This window comes from Eucalyptus grandis, chromosome 6 (genome assembly GCF_016545825.1).
Source record: "Eucalyptus grandis isolate ANBG69807.140 chromosome 6, ASM1654582v1, whole genome shotgun sequence".
Classification (NCBI taxonomy): Eukaryota; Viridiplantae; Streptophyta; class Magnoliopsida; order Myrtales; family Myrtaceae; genus Eucalyptus; species Eucalyptus grandis.
The window spans coordinates 21,040,721-21,062,834 of record NC_052617.1 but is presented as its reverse complement, the minus strand read 5'-3'; the positions used below and the strand labels follow the sequence as shown (position 1 = coordinate 21,062,834).

The 22,114-nt window shown below is 39.4% G+C and overlaps 1 protein-coding gene across 1 annotated transcript; it reads left to right on the top strand.

The window, feature by feature from the left end:
• The first annotated feature begins 123 nt into the window (after positions 1-123).
• LOC104430774 (peroxidase 64-like) lies at positions 124-2,102 on the top strand. The gene is made up of 4 exons (XM_010043492.3): positions 124-373; positions 627-815; positions 957-1,119; positions 1,372-2,102. The coding sequence occupies exons 1-4, from the start codon at positions 170-172 to the stop codon at positions 1,764-1,766; spliced, it is 951 nt and encodes a 316-aa protein (XP_010041794.1). The 5' UTR covers positions 124-169; the 3' UTR covers positions 1,767-2,102.
• Positions 2,103-22,114: the final 20,012 nt, after the last annotated feature.

Sequence of the window (22,114 nt, the reverse complement as noted above, 5' to 3'; positions counted from 1 at the left end):
AATTTGCTAACCAACCCTATCTTTTCTCCAATTAACAACCTCAATCTGTGTGTCGCGTGATCCCTGTTGTAATCACTGTATAAATACCATTGTCAAGTCCTTCACGATTCATCAGGAAGCACTAGTCCCGTGTGACTTTTTCAAAATCTACTCAGAAAAAGATCCGAGTATGGCATCCCTAGTTGCTCTCGTCTCTGCTTTTCTCATCCTTCAAATTCTCTCTCCTGTCGACGCACTAAGTACAAACTACTATGACCACACTTGCCCCCAGCTCGAGGCTACGGTCACGGCTGCTGTCAAGCAAGCCATGATGAATGACAAAACTGTTCCGGCTGCACTCTTGAGGATGCACTTCCACGACTGCTTCATTAGAGTATACCTATTTCTCTACCTCTCCTTCTTAACCTTGGTCTTTCTTTCCATCTTTGTATAGTAAAACCTGCCCATACGGATTCCTGATTCGTATGGTTAGTTGGGTATTCCATCGATCCGGATTGATCCCCTTATTTAAGGCTCCATGTCATAAAACAATGTATTTTACTCCATTGATGATCACTTCCTCATGTATAGCTTAGGTTATATATGTGGACTTCTATGATGTATGTTGGCTTCTTTATGAAAAATAGGGGTGTGATGGTTCTGTTCTGCTGAACTCAACGGGAGGCAACACAGCAGAGAAAGATGGGCCTCCCAATATCTCACTGCATGCCTTCTACGTTATCGACAATGCGAAGAAGGCAGTGGAAGCACTGTGCCCCGGTGTTGTCTCCTGTGCAGACATCTTGGCTCTCGCTGCTCGCGATGCTGTTGCTCTGGTTCGTCCTCATAATTAGAATATGTCAATCTATATTGTGGTCATTTCGACTTGTGCGGTTCACTATTGCAAGAGGAAAAAGTAAAATAAACTTCCAACTCATGATGAATTTTCTTTTCTATGTGATGTTCTCGGTGTATAGTCTGGAGGACCCACTTGGAATGTGCCAAAAGGGAGGCTAGATGGAAGAACATCAAAGGCAAGTGACACCAGGCAATTACCAGCCCCCATCTTCAACATCTCTCAACTCCAACAGAGTTTCTCCCAGAGAGGCCTTTCCATGGAAGATTTAGTGGCTCTATCAGGTAAGACATTACACAAGCGTTTGGTAAAACTTTTAAAAGTTAAAAGGTTTGAATGGGTCAACATTTTTTCGCCTAGATTTGATTGCGATTTCAACTATGAAAAAGATTATATTTGCCTACTTTGCACTATCCATTCACAGGATACTTTTTTGACATGACCACTTAGTTTTTAATCGCATCATCACAGGATGTGATTTGGCAGCTACGCCGTGTTACCGTCATGTAACATTACTTTTATCCGCATGCATGCAGGAGGCCACACGCTGGGATTCGCTCACTGCTCATCGTTCCAAAACAGGATACACAACTTCAGCCCCACCACCGACGTGGACCCATCGCTGAGCCCATCCTTCGCGGCGAACCTACGCAACGTGTGCCCGTTGGGCAACACGGCAAACAATGCCGGATCGACGCTGGACTCAACCACCACCACCTTCGACAATGTCTACTTCAAGATGCTGCGTCAGGGCCAGAGCATCTTCTCTTCGGATCAAGCCCTGCTCACGAACCCGCAGACCAAGGCCTTGGTCTCCAAGTTCGCGAGCTCGCAGCAGGAGTTCAATAAGGCCTTCATCCAGTCCATGATCAAGATGAGCAGCTTGACCGGCGGCCAAGAGATTAGGCTCGACTGCAAAGTGGCTCGTTAGATACGTCTTATTTGACTTTAGTGTGCTTTCGTGTGTGTGAGAGAGAGAGAGAGAGAGAGAGAGAGAGAGAGAGGAAGATGAAAGAATATTTTTATTTGGAGAAAATAAGGTAAGGTTTATTAATGTGGGTGTCGATTTGAATAATTTGGGTTAGACTCTTGCTGTTGTGTATTACACCATTGAAAGTGAAGGGTGACCAACAGAGATGGAGCTATTAAGAGTGGTTAATAATTTGTTGATAGCTTGGTTGTCGAGTTTCAGATGTGATTCGTAGGTTCTGCATTTGTATTTTCCCAATCATATTTATGAAGGGTGTTGTGCTCAACTTGTTTTTTTTTTTTTTTGGTGGTCTTTCTGTCAGATGAGAAAGTGTATTTTAATCATATTATTAAAAAAACGTGATTGATTAGTATATCATAGAGTAATCTGTGTATTACGGGAAATGCTAAGACTTTTCTTGGACCTAAAAGAAATTACAAGATTAGATTGACGAAACGTGGTGTATCCATAGCAGCAATACTTTTTAGGGTGCAGTAGGACCATGCCCAAACAGAAACTATATCATTAAGAAGAATAAATATTTTGTAATATGTTGTCCTAGGAAACAAGCTTATTCTAGTAATTGCAAATATTTCTCTGCGATTAACGCAATAATTTACTGGCTCCCATGGGTTAAATCCAGGCCTCCTCAAATGAGCCCATCATGTAAATAGCCCAACAGAAGTAGAGATCTTTCGATGCTTTCTATCAATTGACAATAGAGTCAACGATTTAAGGATGGATTGATCCCCGGTAGAATCGAAATCTACCCAACTAGACTAGTTCCACATTCTAGTACCTGAGAACCTAGCCGGGTCACCCTAAAACAGTTTTAGAACTGAACCAGTAGATTCCAACGTCACCTCTAGATCCGGGAAGTGGGTCTTTTTTTTTTTCCCTTTCCAGTATATTAAACGGCTAACCCTGTACACAGTACAGTACTTTCGGGGAAAAAGAAGAAGGAAATATTGTCCAACACCTGTAGTTACAGAACTGGGAATAATATCAACCCAACAACCTCAAATAGAATATTTGCATTCGAAGATTTAGGTTAGCTGACTTCAACGCTTGGTTCAATCTCCTGAGTGTATCCGCTCTTCTTAGTATATCGGATGACTGAGAATCATCAGTTAGCTTAGTATATCCAGGTTGCTCGCTTATATCTAGTGAAGTATAATTTTCTTCGAACTTCTTTTTCATTGATTCCTCTCCTTGACGAGAGTTTTTGTTGTAAACTTTGCTCATTGTGGAATATTCAAGAAAGATTCTTTCATTTGATTTCTCATCGAGTGCTAAATATTTAAAGTGCCAAAATTTAGTACAAGTGGACACTTGAGTGTTAAAATTTTAAAAAGAGTAACTTAAATGCCAAAATTAGAGAAGAGATGAATACTTAAGTACCAACGGCGAAAATTTACTGTCAAATTGCTAACGTGACATTCTCCAGCAACATTTTTTTACTGACATGGCAATTATTTAATATATATATCCACATGAACAAGGCGAACGACATCACACCATCCATACAAGTAGAGGCGAACACTAAACAATGTCATTTTGGTGTGATTGATAAGTGACGTTGCTTAGCGTATTTAATCAAGCATTGTTTCATGCTCATCATCTTTCTCACACTTGATTCTTCACACTTGGTCGCCATTCTCACTAAGGCTCTATTGCTGCTTGCAGTTCACTCACGGTCGCTCATTGGTTGCCGTCGTCGCTAAGGTTCAAGTGCTGGTGCAAGCTAGTGCAAGCACTAGCACCTTACACTAGCACACTACCTCCACAGTGGTGGTTGGCGGTGGCAATTGGTGGTTGGTGGTCATGGTGGTTTTGGGAATTTTGGCCGATTTAGGGTTTTTAATTTAGGGGACAATGGAGATGATGTCATTCTGCACATTGATTATTGAATAGACATTTTGACAAGCCACGTAGACCATTTTTACTATTAAAATAAAGTTACGTTGGATTTTTGGTTAGTCCAGTTGGAGTTGACACTTAAGAGTCCATTTTATTTTATAAAAAAAAAAATGACACTTAAGTGTACCTTTGAAAGTTTTGACATTTAAGGATGCGTTTGGTAACGTTTCTATTCCGGAAAGTAATTTTTGAACATAATTTTTTTTTTTTCTGTTCGAGGGAACAATTTATTAGCATAAAAACGTATTTGGTAACTGTAAAAAATTTCTACTCCAGGAATAGAAACGCGTTTGGTAAACTTGCATAATTTTTTTATTTCTTTTAATTTTTAAATATTTTTATTATATTTTTCCTTTTTTTTTTTTTCCTTTTTCTTTTTCTCTTTGGCTGATCGTTGGTCATCGCCATGGCCCGCGACAAGCTGGGAGGCGTTTGGTGAGCTTGCTGGAGGCCAGCCTGGCCTTGGCGAGATTGCTGTTGGCCAGGCAAGCCTCGCCAAGCCACCAATGAGGCTTTGCCTCGCCCAGGCGACGCGAGGTCGGCCTCACCCTGGCCTGGCGAGGCCTGGCCTCGCGCCGGCTGGAGAGGCTGAGCCTCGCCGTGGCCACGTGAGACTCGGCCTTGCCGAGCTGTCGCCAAGTGATGTCGTCCTGGAGGTGGCCCGGCGAGGCTCGGCCTCGTCGGTGGCTAGGCGAGCTCGACCTCACCCAGCCTAGGCGAGGCTGAGCCTCGTGCGGCCATGGCGAGGCTTGGGCCGATGAGCCTCGTTGTGGCTTGGCTTCTCCAAGGGTCGGCGACGCTCCGGCGTGGTCACCGGCAAAATGAAGAAGAAGAAGAAGAAGAAGAAGGCCTCGTGCGGCCATGGTGAGGCTTGAGCCTCGTCGTGGCTTGGCTTCTCCAAGGGTCGGCGACGCTCCGGCGTGGTCACCGGAAAAAAGAAGAAGAAGAAGAAGAAGAAGAAGAAGAAGAAGAAGAAGAAGAAGAAGAAGAAGGCCTCGTGCGGCCATGGTGAGGCTTGAGCCTCGTCATGGCTTGGCTTCTCCAAAGGTCGGCGACGCTCCGGCGTGGTCACCGGCAAAAAGAAGAAGAAGAAGAAGAAGAAATTGTGTTCTGGGGAACATAAATAAAAATTTGCCAAACAAGGCTTAAGTGTTCATTCGTGCCAAATTTTGGTACTTGTAGTGTACTTTTGTCTTACTCATCAAATTAAACAACTAAGTTTGGTTTTTAAAATAAAAACACCACAAGTGCCATAATTTGAAGTTACGACCGACAACAATGCAGTTTATCTTAAATAAGTTGGATGCCTTACAATCCACAAGGTAAGGATAACAACTTTGTCCTCATCGAGTTTGTCCTTAATTAGTTGGATGCCTTACCTATGTGTATGTATAACTTTGCTTATCAAACTGATCCCGAAAGATTTATTTATTAGGTGATTGTCATCCCCGACAACAACCTCCATGACCTTTGTATTCAATCGTATAACCCATATGCCATGTTGCAACATAACTATCATTTAGAAAAACTATGCATACTTGAGTTGCCAATCCATTCAACTGGAATTGTTGAAGGACGTTCAGAGGGTAGGATCTCCACAAAGCCATCGGAGCTATCGAAAGAATATGGCATGTTTTTAATTCCCATCAGGCCTACGTCGAGTCGTTGGCTTCCCATTGAAGGACAAACTCCATTTCTTCCGACAACCCCACTCCTCCCCAAAATGTACGTGGTAAGCCACTCACTAAATATAAGAACATATATGCCTAGTAGCTAACTTCAATAAGTCCTTCGAGCAAAATCAATCACTAACTTTCTGTGATTTTGTTCTGATTAAAAGGAATATTGTTGAAAAATTTTAATGTGCACATCGCAAAAAAAAGAAGAGGAAAAATTGCTATAAAAGGTTCATCATGCATTTATCCTTCTCTTTATGTTACATACATGACACATCTACTATGGCGAAATTTTGTTTCATATGTAATGGTAATCAACTATGCCAATATTTGTCATTTATATGGTGCGATATCATTGTATTGTTAGGGGATTGATTTTTTTAATAAAATCCAATTGACTTGGATTATAAAATATATAAATATTGTATGTTATTTTTTATACCGATGTATTTTCTTGAGTTGATAATACTTACCATTTTATGACGAAATTTATCTTCCTCCAAGCATCCCCATATTCTTTTTGTGAATTGAATAATTCTCAGCTAAAGGGAAAAAACAATGGTGCTAGTTTCCTATAAAATCTTGCAAGTAAAAAGACTTACTTGAGAACCTCTCTTAATTTGCAAAAATGTCACAATCTTCCCTTCCTGTTGAAAGAAAAGAGGAGTAGGTTTAAGGATATTGCTTAAGGAGGGGAGGGGGAGGGGGGGGGAGGGCAATGGCCCTTGATTAGACATAAGCTCTCCCAAGTTCATATTTCATGCAACGTGTGAACTTCATTTTAAATCTTGATTAAGCTTGAGGGATTCTAGGAATAGCCACTAACATTTTGAGGTTAACTAACTAAAAACCAAACAAGGCACAACAGTTTTGTCTACTTTTCTATGCAACTAGAGATTTTTTAAACTTGGGGACTTGATTGCACTAATTATTTAATTAGTGTCTTTCGGTACCTCTAACTTGGTTTGGCTTTTTTGACCAATTATGAATCTAGAAGTACATCAAAATCGCTAAGTGTCCATGCAAATGCTGTTGAGGTGTTTATTATGATCTTAAGGGTTCTCCTAACCATTCTAATAAGGAAAAGAACAAATAATATATAGAAAGTGCAGGAATTAAATATCCAAGTATTGAAAAGGCTTAAAGTAAAATATGAGAATGAAAACCCAATACTCATCGCACAGATAATACACATGGCCACGTTATAAAACCTAGGACATGATCCCTTATGAGCTAAATTCACATTGAGTTCAATTTCTTACCTAAAAAATTCAATTTCTTACCTAAAAAATTAATTTCCAAAACTAAACTCATATTAAAGATAAACACCAAAATCCCTACACAAAAGGTCGTGTTAAATAAATAAAACTAGGCTACATCTAATACTAAAACTTGAAAAACTCTAATAAAGATCGATTTCGAAACATTTTCTGATTTTTTAACATTTTTCGAATTTATATTTATTAAAATTTTCTTAGCATTTTTTTAAGAAAAAAAATTTAGGCCCGGCCCGACCATGGACTGATCTGATCTCACGGGTCGGGGCAGTAGACAAAAATTGGGCCATAATAAGAAGTCCAGACACTAGGATATTTAAACTCAATACCGAGTAAACTCAGCCCAATCCATCAATGACCCGAAGCCCCCATCAAAGCAGATCAAGCCCGACTTATCAAGACAAAACCGACTGAAGCCCTAATCAATTAAAATTGGATCAAACCCAAACCCAGCAATATCTCATAGCCTAACTAGACCCATTTTTCTTACCATTTTCCTTTTTTTCTATTTTATTTTTCTTAATGGGCCCTTTATATTGCGTTTTCTCTACTTCCGCTCCTTTTAACTCCCGATCCGCCGTGTTCTTCCCAGAAACTAGCGACCATCCCCCACCCCATCCCCACCCCAAACCACCCCCTCCCTCCACGGGCCAATCGGACTCCATCTCCGGCTGTGCTAGACCTTCATCTCCGACCACCATCGTCCATCACTTACCATAAATCAGTCTAACACCACCGGGCCATCACTAACCACCGCCTTGATTTGCTGCTGGAAAACCAAGTTCACCTCCGACGACCACCATCAGGCCAGCCATACGTCGTGTTCAACAGAGAGAACACAGCACATGTCAAACGAATACAAAGACGCAGCAACTTCATTATTCATGAAAATCAAGCCTAACAACTTAGGATCAAACAAATCGCACCAAGCGCCAAATCACACCAAGCGCTTGGCATTGAAGAAGAAAAAAAAGGAACCGAAAAAAAAAAAAAAAAAAAAAAAAAGGAAAAAGGAAAAATATCTCTTTGATTTTTTCTTCTTTGCCCATGTACCTTTAGCAAGTGTCCCCAAAAACGAATGGATTAAGAATACTAAAAACCCAAAATTGTTATACATGTGTCTCAAGCTAATTTTTTTTTTATCATAAAAACTCCAAAATGGTACATCTTTGATAAATTTACCTCATGTTAGCTTTTGTTAAATTTTACAGCCAAACTGCTAAGTTAGATGGCATGTGACCTTTGACGAATGTTCCAGTTTAAAATTTTACTCTCAATTTGTCATAAGTATACAAGTTTATGATTTTTAATAGAGAGTAAATTTGTCATAAATATATTAGTTTGAGACTTTTGGTAATAAAAAAATTAGTGAAGAGTAGATTTTTTTTACAAATGTACTAATTTAGGATTTTTGATTGCCAAAAAATTAATTTAGAATAAATTTTTCACAAATATATTAGTTCATGGTTTTTGTGATCAGGTTATCTTATTTTCTGTCCTTTTTCTGCCACCTCCTCCGTTCAGGCTCCAAAATCTCTTTTTAACGAGAGAGTCACCCTTTTCACTTAAAAATGAAGAAGAGAAATTTGAGTTTTTATTTGGTCAGTGAGAACTTTGATTTTCAAGAGGACCCTTTTTATTTTGCACGGCCGCCAACCTCCTCTTTAAAATAGGTTTTTTTTTTTTTTCTTCTTTAGAGTTTTTCTTACCCTGATCCAGTGTGGGCCTTCCTTCTCATTTAAGTTCTATGAGCCATGGGATCCATGAAGTAATGGGCTATACTAATTTCTTTAAATCAAAATAGTGGGCTTGATAAGCTAGGCTCTTTTTTTTTTTTTTTTTTTGGTTAGAAAGGTAATATTATTATTACTACCGAAAAGTAGAAGGAGCGTTTTGCATAATATCGAAGGACAACATTTCACGCAAAAACAAAGGAGGATTAATAACCCAATCTGTAGGTAGCGAACCAGCTTGATGGGCCTTCGTGGCCCAGTCCGCAACCTTGTTCATTTCCCTCTTGCAATGGACGATCCTGAGATTAGGGCAACATTGAAGCAGCATCGTGCAGTCTTCGAGCAAAGATATGATCTCCCAAGGTGGCAGTTCATGGTTACGCATCGCCTCAACAAGAACTGAGCAATTAGTTTCCAAGGTCATTCGATCTGAGTTTTTGCCCGTGTTCAGCAAGAAGTGGAGCGTGTGGTTTAACGCCATTGCCTCTGCTTGCAGGGCCGAGGAAACGACCACCGATCGAGCAAAGCCATTGATTAAAAAGCCTGACGAGCTTTGACAAACACAGGCGATCGATGCTTCTCTGTTATGAGGCTGGTAAGTTGCATCAATATTGAGTTTCATTTCTCCTTGATCTAGCGGATGCCAAAACGAATGCTGATCTGGTTGCTGTGTTCCCTATCTCTGTTTCTACCGAGATGGATTTCGATTTGCTATGGTGCTGGCTATGGCTGTTTGCACTATGTGGTGCGGTTGGGGTTGCTGCTAGTGAAATATGTAGTTATTGCGGGCCTTCCAAATGTGTCAGAGGATGGATGCGATCGTTTCCAAGTCAGGTAAGTCACCTTTGTGTTCTGTTAAGCTGACCAGCCATGCTTCTACCCGATTTACTCCTTTGATATGATGCTGGATGTTGATTTCTGGATGTTCCCATATTTGTTGTGTATGATGCTCACTTTAGTATTAGAATTTTTCACCGGATCACTTAAGTGCCTAATAAGAGAAAAAACAATTACTTAAGTGCTAACGGTGAGAAGTACACGTGGCTTTTATAATTAAAAATTTCATATGTCTTGCTATATTATTGAAAAATATTCTAGTACACGTGGCATTTCCACGTGATGTGCTTGACACTGAAGTGATTGCTTTTTAACAACAATTGACACTAGAGTGATTACTTTAAATAAAATTGAGCATTCAAATGATCACTATTTATAACTTTTAAACGATGTCATTTAAGGATTATATGAAATTAATAAAATATAATTACATTGGATTTTCGAGGACCCAAATTGGAGTTGGCACTTAAGTGATCATTTTAAAAAAAATAACACTTAAATTATTTGAAAAAAAATTTTGGTATTAAATTGAACACCGTACACAAATTTGACACTACATGTGTCTTTCTTCCTTAGGAAAACTATGGGAGAAGTACACTATCAGTGCCATAAGTTGTGTATAGCGCTCACTTTGGTATCAAAAGTTTATGTTGGATCACTTAAGTGTCAAATCGGAGGAAAAACGATCACTTTGGTGCCACCGACGAGAGATTCCATCCAAAATGATTATATGGCTTTTATATTTAAAAAAAAATCAATAAGGCCTTTAAACGACGTTGTTTTTTGTCTTCCTTAGAAAACAATATCGTTTTTCCATCCTAAGTTGATGGCCTCGAGAAAACGACGTTGCACAACTCATTTGGGTTATTTATTTATTTATTTATTTTTAATTTGGGGATTGAAATTAGGGTTTTTGTCCGATCCTCGCCCAACATCGGCCGCCGTTGCTCGGTCTCTGTCGCTCGGCCTCCGTCGTAGTAGCACCGTGTCCTAATCATGGTGACATTTTACCAGCTTCAACATCCTCAAAATTTTTTTAGCAGGGACCACATCCAGTAGCTTTGAGTGGGCGTGGAAGGCGAGCCTTTGGCAGCTCTGGCCTTTGATCATGAGCCAGTGGCGGCACACAAGGGAGCACTGGCTTGGGTCGCTGGAGCCTAGGTACTGAGAGACGCAGGCTAGACACTTGTCGGAGAGATCAGAGATGGAGAGGGAGAGATAAGGGGTGGCGCACTCGTTGGCGGCCTCCCCGAGCATTGGCCAGGTCACGGCCTTCGACTTGGCCACCGAGTGGCTGTCCTCGGGGTTGGGGTCGGGGTCAGGGTTAGGGTCGGAGCCGTGACCGCCGAGCATGGGGCCGTTGAGGACGACAACTAGCCCATCGCCGTTGGCTTATCTTCTCTCTCTCTCTCTCTCTCTCTCTCTCTTTCTCTTTCAATTTAGGGATTTAAGGTTTTGAATTGGGGGAGAGACACGTTTTGTTGTTTAAATACTAATTGTACTCTTCGACGAGCCACATCAGCTTCAAAAATTAATAAAAAAGCGCTACGTCGGATTTCCGACCAACTATATCGGAGTTGGCAATAAAATGATCATTTTTCGAACTTTTTGGCACTTAAGTGATCCGAAAAAAAACTTTTGGCACCAAAGTGAGCACCGTACACAACTTATGACACTAATAGTGTACTTATTCCGGAAAACTACTCAAATTAGCAAACCAACTCAAACTAGGAAGCCTATTTAAATTGAGAAAATCTGTGCAATTGTTAGCAAAATCACTACAAGTGTGAAGGCAAACTTCAATCAAAACATTTCAAACTAGACTTAAATCAAAACAAGACTTATAATTACATCTACTTAAAGTCCGCATTGAAATGAATTACAACCAAGACAATCAAGGTGAAAAATAAGACAGGTTATAATATTAATCCAAAGCACACTAATCGCAAATTGAGATCAAACACAGGAGATTCATGCTCTTAAAAGAAAACATTCAAACAAGAAATCGTGCTGTGTTCTTGGTTTGAAGTTGCGAACACACTTGGCAAGATAGACGTTGGGCCCAAGTCAACGAACAATCTCTTTACTTCCGCTCCTTTAACTCCCAATACGTTGTGTTCTTCCTAGAAACTGGCGACGCCCCTCCTGATCGGACTTCATCTTTGGTTGCGCTAAACCTTCATCCCTAACCACCATCATCCATCACTTACCATATATCAGCCTAACACCACCGGGCCATCACTAATCACCACCTTGATTTACTGCCAGAAAACCAAGTTTACCTCTGACGACCACCATCATGTTGGCCGTTCGTCGCTTTCAACGGAGTAAACACGGCACATGTCAAATGAAATACGAAGACGCAATAACTTAATTATTGATGAAAATCAAGCCTAACAACTTACGACTAAACGAATCGCACCAAGCACTTGGTGTTGAAGAAGACAAAAGGAAAAATATGTCTCTGCTCTTTTCTTCTTTGCCCGAGTACCTTCGGCGAGTGTCCCTAAAAATGAAAGGGTTATTAACACTAAAAACCCACAATTGGTACACATGTGTCCCAAATGAATTTTTTGATCACCAAAAATCCCAAAATGGTACATTTTTGACAAATTTAACTCATGTTAGTTTTCGTTAAATTTTACAATGAAATTGCTGAGTTGGATGATATGTGACCATTGACGAGTGTCTTGGTTTAGAATTTCACTCTCTGTTTGTCATAGGTATATTGATTTGTGATTTGTAACGGAGGATAAATTTATCATAAATGTACCAGTTTTTGGTTTTTGATGGTAAAAAAATTAATTAAAGGTAAATGTCATAAGTGTACTAATTTATGATTCTTGATGATAAAAAATTAATTTAGAATAAATTTGTCATTAATATATTAATTTATGGTGTTTTGTGATCAAACTATTTTTTTTCCTTCCCTTTTTGTGCCACCTCCGCAATGTCCAAGTCCCTTTTTAATGAGAGAGCCACCGTTTTTTCACTTAAAAAAAATAAAAATAAAGAGAACTTTGATTTTTTTTTTTTTTTTTGGCTGGTGAGAACTTTGATTTTCACGAGGACCTTTTTTTCCTTTGCACAACCACCAACCTCCTCTTTAAAATAGGTTTTTTTTTTTTTTTTTCTTGTTTAGAGTTTTTCTTACCCTTGATCCATAGTGGGCTCTCCTCATTTAAGTTCTATGAGCCATGGGTATCGTGAACTAATGGGGTATATTAATTGCTTTAAATCGGAATAGTGGGCTTGATACTTTAGGCTTGGATGAATTGGATTGAATGTTCAGGCCTGTGTGAATTGACTAGGCCCAAAGAATCAGATCAGATTCAATTTCATTCATTTCTTTTTTCTTTTAAAGTTTGATTTCGTCGGTAAAACTTGAGATGTCAACATGATTTATATGGTTGTGTTTGGCCACCAATCCCCTTGACTCACTTCTTTTTCGATCAATACATGCCATCTCTCTTTCACACATGCATGTGTAGAGGGGGTGGAGAGAGGGAGAGAAGGGAGGGGGGAGAGAACAACCGATGAGTTTTTATTTTAATGTCACAAGAGATTTATGGATTTTCATTTTTTTTCAAGGAGCTTCTTGCGCATCCCTTTTTCCTCAAGATCTCCAACAAAACTTGTTCCTTGTGTGCAGTGGCAATTACAGGTAGAGTCATCTTGACACTCACAACAGCTTACTGGACCGCATTCTGAATCAATAACACATGACTGTACTTCCATGCTTCGCATACCTGCCATATAACATCAATCATCAATCAGTAAACATCTTTCTTATTCTTATTCGTGGAGAGAGAGAGAGAGAGAGAGAGAGAGAGAGAGAGAGAGAGAGAACCGATGGCAATTAGCAAAAACGTGAGCAACATAATGGATGTGGATGGTTTCACCATTGCTCCCAAGTCAAAAGGGCTTTTGCAGGGATAATATGTTAATGGTTTTGCTAAGGAGAAATACTTTAGTGATCTATTTGTTTCACTATGCTTGTAATATCAAGGTATATATAAGTCCAGCCACTAACGATGTTTAGAGAAGCTAATTTGTAATTGCCAAATAATTAAAATCATATCTTCTCTTTCATATCCCTTAATGTGTAATTACCCAATCGGTTTCTTCACCAACTATAAAATATCGACATTGCATTTTATACATATCCAACTTTATTAGCATTAACCAACAAGTTAATAAAGTTGATACCAATATCAGGGTATATATATGCCAATAAAGTTAGTACCAATATCAGGGTATATATAAGTCTAGCCACTGACGATAATTAGAGAAGTTAATGTGTAATTGCCCAATATTTAAAAACATATCGTCTTTCATATCCATTATTGTGTGATTGCCCTATATGTTTCTTCACCTATAAAACATTGACTTTACATTTTAAACATATCCAACTTTGTTAGCATTAACCATCAAGTTATTAAAGTTAATGGCAATAAAATAATATTTAAGCCATGCTAGGTTGACCATGCCAACTAATTGTTAATTATTTCAAATCTTGACGTCTTAGAAAATATTTCCCAAAAATGTCACATTTTTAGGGAAACAAACGAAATTGAAGTTTCCCAAATCATGAAATAATCTTAAAGAAGGAAACTTACTCAAATTAGAAGTCTATTAAAATAAAAATAAATAAATAAATACATAAACTAGGAACAAACCAATTTAAATTAGGATACCTATTCAAATTACGAAATCTATTTAAATTAAGAAGGCTATTCAATTTGGGAAACTTACTGAAATTAGAAAATCCGCTCATATTAGGAAACCTACTTAAACTAATTAATTTATTCAAATCAGGAAACGTACTCAAATTCGGAAGCCTACTCAAGTCAGGAACCTACTTGAACTTGGCAACCTACACTAATTAGGAAACCAACTTAAGCTAGGAAATCTACTAAAATTAAGAAACTTATTCAAATTAGGAAACTTACTTTAGGAAATCAACTTAAATTAGGAAAGCAACTTAGAATAGGAAGCCTATTCAAATTGGATAACCGACTTGAATTAGAAAGCATACTCAAATTGGGAAACCAACGTAGACAAGGAAAACTACTAAAATTAGAATTAATTAATAAATAAACACACTAGGAAACAAGCTAATTTAAATTAGGATGCCTATGCAAACTAGAAATCTATTTAAAGTAAGAAGGCTATCCAAATTGGGAAATTAAACTAGAAAATCCACTCAAATTAGGAAACCTACTTAAACTAATTAAGTTATTCAAATTCGTAAACATACTCAAATTGGGGAGCCTATTCAAGTTAGGAAACCTACTTGAACTTGGCAACCTACACTAATTAGGAAAAGGGAAAATGTCACAAAGAATCCCTAAACTTCCACTTAATGTGCAATCTCATCCCTAGACTTTTAATTTGTTCAATTTGATTCCTGAATTATCGATAAATGTCCGATCTAGTCCTTGACTATCTAAAAATTGTCCAATTTCATCATTCCGTTAGTCAAAGTTAACGGAATTGGCTTACATGGCTTTTAGTATCTTAAATATAAAATAAAAAAGGACATGTGGAATATCCACATGGAAATTACCTTTAAAACAAGTTAAATTATGGCCACCGTCCAAAAAAGAGATACAAAACCACTTCTTCTCTTTGCGTTTGTGATCAGTGCTCTCATCTCCAATTGACCCCTAATTTGTTTTCCTTTTTAAAGATATATATTGACTCATAATTCTAATAATCCAACTTAGTTCCGTGTCATCAATTAATGCTCCGCGTCATCACTTAATGGCTTGAACAAATGGAAGGACTAGATGGAACATTTGTTAATAGTTCATGGACTAAATTGAGCAAATCGAAAGCTCAGGGATGAAATTGAACATTAGATTAAAGTTTAGGAACCATTTTGTGACATTTTCCCTTAGGAGAACAGCTTAAACTAGGAAATCTACTCAAAATAAGAAACTCATTCAAATTAGAAAACTTACTTACTCTAGGAATTCTATTTAAATTGGGAAAACTATTTAGATTAGAAAGCCTATTCGAATAAGCTTACCTACTTAAATTAGAAAACATACTCAAATTAGGAAACCTATACATAGGAGGAAAGCAACTTAGATTAGGAAAATGGCAGAAGAACATTAGAATTTTAAAAGTTGTGTACCATACTCACTTTAGTATCAGAAGCTTTCGCTGAATCACTCAAATGCCATAAGTTCCAACATCGAGATATTCCGGTCCAAAATAAATATGAGGCTATACGACTTGCTCTATTACTTAAAAAAATTCTACTACATGTGACATTTTCGCGTGATGTGCTTGGCATTGAAGTGATTACTTTTTAATAACAACTGGCACTAGAGTGCTTACTTTAAATAAAATTGGGCACTCAAATGATCACTATTTATAATTTTTAAACGATGTCATTTAAGGGTTATATGAAATTAATAAAATATAGTTATATTGGATTTCTAACGACCCAAATTGGAGTTTGCGCTTAAGTGATCGTTTTTTAAAAAAAGTGACACTTAAATAAACCAAAAAAACTTTTGATATTAAAGGGAGTGCTGTACACAAATTTGACACTACTTGTGTCCTTCTTCCCTAGGAAAACTACTCAAATTAGCAAACCAACTCAAACTAGGAAGCCTATTTAAATTGAGAAAATCTGTGCAATTGTTAGCAAAATCACTACAAGTGTGAAGGCAAACTTCAATCAAAACATTTCAAACTAGACTTAAATCAAAACAAGACTTATAAATTACATCTACTTAAAGTCCACATCGAAATGAATTACAACCGAGGCAATCAAGGTGAAAAATAAGACAGGTTATAATATTAATCCAAAGCACACTAATCGCAAATTAAGATCAAACACAGGAGATTCGTGCTCTTAAAAGAAAGCGCTCAAACAAGAAATCGTGCTGCGTTCCTGGTTTGAAGTTGCGAACACACTTGGCAAGATAGACGTTGGGCCCAAGTCAACGAAAATCTCTTTACTTCCCCTCCTTTAACTCCTAATACGTCGTGTTCTTCCTAGAAACTGGCGACGCCCTTCCTGATCGGACTTCATCTCCGGCTGCGCTAGACCTTCATCCCTGACCACCATTGTCCATCACTTACCATATATCAGCCTAACACCACCGAACCATCACTAATCACCACCTTGATTTACTGCCAGAAAACCAAGTTCACCTTTGACAACCACCATCACGCTGGCCGTTCGTCGCTTTCAACAGAGTAAACACGGCACATGTCAAATGAAATATGAAGATGCAATAACTTCATTATTGATGAAAATCAAGCCTAACAACTTACGACCAAACGAATCGCACCAAGCACTTGGTGTTGAAGAAGACAAAAGGAAATATATGTCTCTGCTCTTTTCTTCTTTGCCCGAGTACCTTCGGCGAGTGTCCCTAAAAATGAAAGGGTTATTAACACTAAAAACCCACAATCGGTACACATGTGTCCCAAATGAATTTTTTGATCACCAAAAATCCCAAAATGGTACATTTTTGACAAATTTAACTCATGTTAGTTTTCGTTAAATTGCTAAGTTGGATGATATGTGACTGTTGACGAGTATACCGGTTTAGAATTTCACTCTCTATTTGACATAGGTACATCGATTTGTGATTTGTAATGGAGGATAAATGTCACATCTCAATTTTCCAATTCTATTTTCAATAAATTGAGATGGCATTTCATCTTTGCACATATAGTTCTTTTCCTTGAGTCGGCCACTCATGTGAAAACTAGTTTATCAGGTGAAGCCGTTAAGAAATTCTAATGCATCAGACTCGAGAATTTGACTAGGAAGCAACCTTTCGACTGAGCTAATTTGCAAGGGTCATTACGGCACAATTAAAAAAAAAATCGACTAAAGACCAGAGATAGGTCGACTCGACAAAGGCATGTGATCAAGTGTGGGTGATTCCACTAGATTGCATAATTCTTATCGATTGGCACTGGACTGGCTTTTCTGTCGTTTGGGTATCCTGTGTCCGTATTTGAAACCTTGAGGTTACCACGACAATCGAGAGTCGCCAATGTGTAAAAAATGTACATTGTGGCTTGATCAACCACATGTCAAATGCATAAAGATTTCTAAAAGCTACCCGGTAGATCAAGACGTGCTAATATTGTGCTAGAGTGAAATCAACCGTGAATTTGAGATCGAATTCAGAAATTGGAAATCCGGGTGTGTCACAAATCATTTTAGGATCATTAACTCATCTTCGGAAGATTTTTCATGCAATCAGAGTTTTTCAGCAAGTTAATCAGAGTATGACTAATTTGGCTCGAGAAATTAGTAAGCCTACCTTTGGTCGCGCTCTTGGGACTCAAGAAGATTCTATGGACAAGTGAGGCTGTGAATTAAAGTGTGGTGACATTGGATTAATTTTATAGACTTCAATTTGGTTCAATTAGAAGAGAATGGAATGAAATTGATACAAAATTTCATGCCACAACGGAAAATGAAATTGCACCCATTGAAATAAGGTTGTGGGAGATTGAGGTAGTGGGGTGTGACATCATCAGGTGATGTCATGGTGGAGGCCAAATTGAAGGAGAGCTTGACAAGTGTCGCAAACCATATGGCTCACCAAAAGTGGGGGTGTCACATCAAGTCCTTCTTCTTCCTTGGGTTTGTTTTTGGATTGGAAAGGGGGAGAGAGAAAGCTGAAGCAACCATCCGGACTCCCTTCGTGCGACGCCTCCATCTGCTCGACTGGCCGCTCGTTCGCACGTCGCCGGAGCTTGCTGTCGTCGATCGCCACCGTTACACACTGTCGCAGCCTGCACCTCACCCCGCAGGCCTCCGTCTTCCTCTCTTCCGTCCTGCTGCCGTCGACTTCTTCTTCCTCTTTGTGCTGTTTGGAACCTAGCAGCAAGCCAGCAGCTCCACTCGTCGCCGTCGCACGTCGATGGACCGCACGTCGTCACCGCTCGCCGTCCTGTGCATAGCTGCTATTCCTCGCTCGCCTACACTTGGCCAACGCCTAGCCATCCCCATCTGTCTCAGTTCGTGTGTTCTAGGAGCTGCCGGAGCTCGTCCCCACCGCTATGAGCCGTCGTTGACTTCCCCACTGGCTTGTCCAAGCCCCGCCGGTCTCCTCCGCCCATTCCAACCCGAACTGGCCGCCGTCTCCCCCACTGTCGGCGTCAACCAGCAGCCAAGAAAATGGGTATCTCGTCCCGATTTTGACTCGTTTTGGCTAGCTTCCCGACCCCAGGTGCTTGGCCTGCTTTGAAGAAAGTTGTTCCCCTCGGCATCGCCGTCGTTTTGGTCCAATCGGTTTGTTAATCGGGTGAGTTTAGCTCCCTAATATTTGATTAGCGAGTTAATTATGCTTAGGGTGTTTTTAGTTTAAGTTAAGTGAGTTTAGGTGGTTTGATTGGTTTAATTAATTGTTGTTTAGATTAATAAGTTTAATTAGTTTAAAGCATGTTTAATTAGGGTTAAGAAGGTTTATTTTATAATAAGCCTTGATTAGACATAAATGATTTATTTTTGATTTAAATAAAGATTTCGAAATTATTTAATTATTTAATAATATATTATTATTCGAAATTATTAAAATATTATTATTTAATTAATTTTCGGAATAAATTTAATTAATTATTAAATTTCGAAAATTTTGTCGGGACCATAAATAATCGAATTTCGTTTGATCGCTGCTGTGTAGGAAGATTTTGAAATTGACGATTGGATATTATAAATTGAGTGTGGATCGTGAAAAATTGGGATATTATTATTTAATTAATTTTCGGAATAAATTTAATTATTTAATAAATTCCGAAAATTATTTCAGGACCTTATTTTCTCAGAATTTCGTGTGATCGTTCTTTGTGCATTTAGAATTTGAATTTGATGAATGGATGTGGCAAATTGAGTGTTGATTGTGATAAATAGGAATTTTATTCATAAAAACCCAAGTGTCAGGTTTGAATGCAAAAATTAGATTTTCAATATAATATTAAATAGTGGGGTTTGAAAAAGTGAGATATTGGTTTTCTGGATTGAAGTTAATGTGCCCCCACACACGTGGTTAATTTATGGACTATTTTTAATATGAAGAAAAATGGTTGATATCACTATTTTAAGTGGAAGCATTGAGTGAAATGCAAAGTGTCTCGGGCCAAATATAAATTGTTGTATGATAATTAAGAGGAGATCATCCTGGGTTGTTGAGCCGGACTTGCCCTTATATGGGATGCCCACGCAGTGGTTGCGGGTCGTAGTTGATTTTGGGCCCATGCTCCTTCGGGAACGCCGTTGACGTATTGACGAAGCCACGCTCCAAGGTGGGGAGGTGATGCCTGGCTATATGCCAGTAGATAGCCGAACTGCGAGTAGGCTAGGCCCTTGTGTGGCAGTGAATAACAATTGGAATGCATGTTGAGTGTTGTTGATGTGTCGGATTATGGGACAGAATTTTGTGGCATGGAATGGGATGTGTCATAACGATTTAGTCATATAATTAGGACCCCGTGGTTGTCGGTTATATGAAAGCGAATGCATTCTGGTTGTTTAAGTTGGTATTACTATATGTGGTTGGATGATATGAACATGTGATTGAGTGATATGAATTGTGCTAACCTGCAGAGGCGAGGTAAGTCCTCTATGTGGTGTGGCTAGGCCACCTTTGGGTGTATTTTCTTTCTAATAGGGGTTTAGGGGTTGAACTTGCTGAGACAATGTCTCACCCCGTTGTGGGCCAAAATTTCAGATCCTTAAATGGCGGTCGTGGAGGACCTGAAGCCCTAAGTTTGGAAAGGTGGAAACTGAAGGATCGGTGAACATGTCCTGCTAGTTGGTCTTAGGATATTTCCCCTTTTGTCGAGCTGGTCTATTTTGTAGACAGTCCAGTGTTGTATTTAAATCTATGTGTTTATAAATGAGTGTTTGGTATTGTGATTGATTGCCTGCTTTTCTATCCCAAGTTAAATGTTGTTAGGGGATTTGTTTCGCTTCCGCGTGCGTAATAAAATGAATGGGTCGGCGACGTATCTTGGGATGTCGCATATTTGATCGACCACAGTGGGATGTGCGCGCGCTCGGGGTTCGGGGCGTGACATCCCCATTTAAGTGGTATCAGAGCATGGTCTATGTATGGAGTGATAAGGTGGGATGAGTCATGGGATAGTTAGTAGGAAAGACTTTTAATATGCTGATGCATGTGGTTGATAGCTGTTTGGTAGTGTGTTTGTGGGGTCACTCAAATTCTAATCTGGTGTTGGAATTGGAAAATAGGTGTCTATAAGGAACCTGTAAGATGGGTGACCAGGAGTGGAGAACTCCCTGGAGGAGGTCGGTAGGACCTGTATCTCGGGGTAAGACGCTGACAAGAGTCGGTACCTGAGGTAGAGCGCAGGCTCAGACCAGCGCGAGTGTGAGAGTACTGCCACAAGTCGGTACTGAGAGTGTAGCAGCACCAAATGATCCTAGGTTCGATGGGATCGTTCAGGCACTAGAGTCTTTGGGAAGCATTTTGGGTCGGCAAGCACAAGATCAAGCTGCTGTTGTTACCGCTGACACTGCTGCCGCTAATGCTGTAATCGCCGTTGTTGTTGCACCTGTTGAGACCCAACTTGGAATTGTGATCAAGGAGTGAGCCGCCCCATCTAGGTCTCAGTTCAGTTTAGACAGAGTTGAATGTCGATTTGGGAAAGACCAATGTAGAAGGAAAGCACTTTAAACGTCCCACTTGAAGAAGTATTATGAGAAAGCCAGCACCCAATCTGAAGGGAGTGTGTCGTGCCTATGGGAAAAGGCATGGACCAACCCTATGCCATTTTAGGACGGGTGCCTATTTTATGTGTGGCCAGCAGGGTCACATGGCTAGGAATTGTCCGTGCAAGCTGATGGGACAACATCTGCTACTACCACTGCCACCAATGGATCAAAATAGAGAGAATGCGCCACATGACGCACCATGGGGTACTTGGATAAGGCCCCTAGTGCAAGAAATGGTGCATGTTGTCATCCGAGAGGAAGTAGAGGACTCACCAGATAGATGTCGAGTTTGTGGAAGGAAGCATGGACTGACTCAGTGTCCAAATATAATGGGAGCATGCTATGGATGTGGCCAGCACGGCCATCAAGTGAGGAACTGTCCTCGTAGGTCTAGGAGAGCACCGGCACCGCTACCATAGTTAGGGCGCCACTAGGATGGCGTAAGGAACAAGAATGATTCGAACCATACATCGATCATAAGAAGAATGTTTTTGAGATTTTTTTATCAGAGTAGTGTAGTATAATTTGTATCACTCTGCAAAGGTGAGCAAAGTCGCAGATGCACTGAGTCGAGAGTCTTTAGTTGCACGGTTGGTACTCAAGGATTGGATCTTATTTGAGAAAGTTTGAAATTCAGTTGTCAAATCTAAGGTAGGCCACATTTTGAATCTTATGACCACCTTCAGAATTGAGCCGAGAGTACAAGTTAGAATCAAAACGTTTCAGTTGACAGATTCAGAAATTCAGAAGATTCTAAAAGAAAATGCAGATGAGAGAGAGGTTGATTTTCAGATTTTTGAAGATAGAATGTTAAGGTTCTGAGGACGATTGTGTGTAAATGACGATACAGAGATTAAAGAAGAGATCTTATGGGAAGCTCATTGTAGCAACTTCATCGTTGTCCATACAGTACGAAGATGAGTTAGAATCTACATCATTAGGATTGGTAGATCGGTATGAAGACAGATATCACTGACAAGTCGCAAGTGTCAAATGTGCTAGCAAAAGAAAGCACGGTTTTGCAAGTCGGGAGAACCCTTTGTAATCTCCCGAGATCCTCGTGTAGTAGTGGGATTAGGTCAATGGATTTGGTGAAAAGTCCACCAAGAAGTCAGTGCGTTAATAATTTCATTTTGAGTAGTAA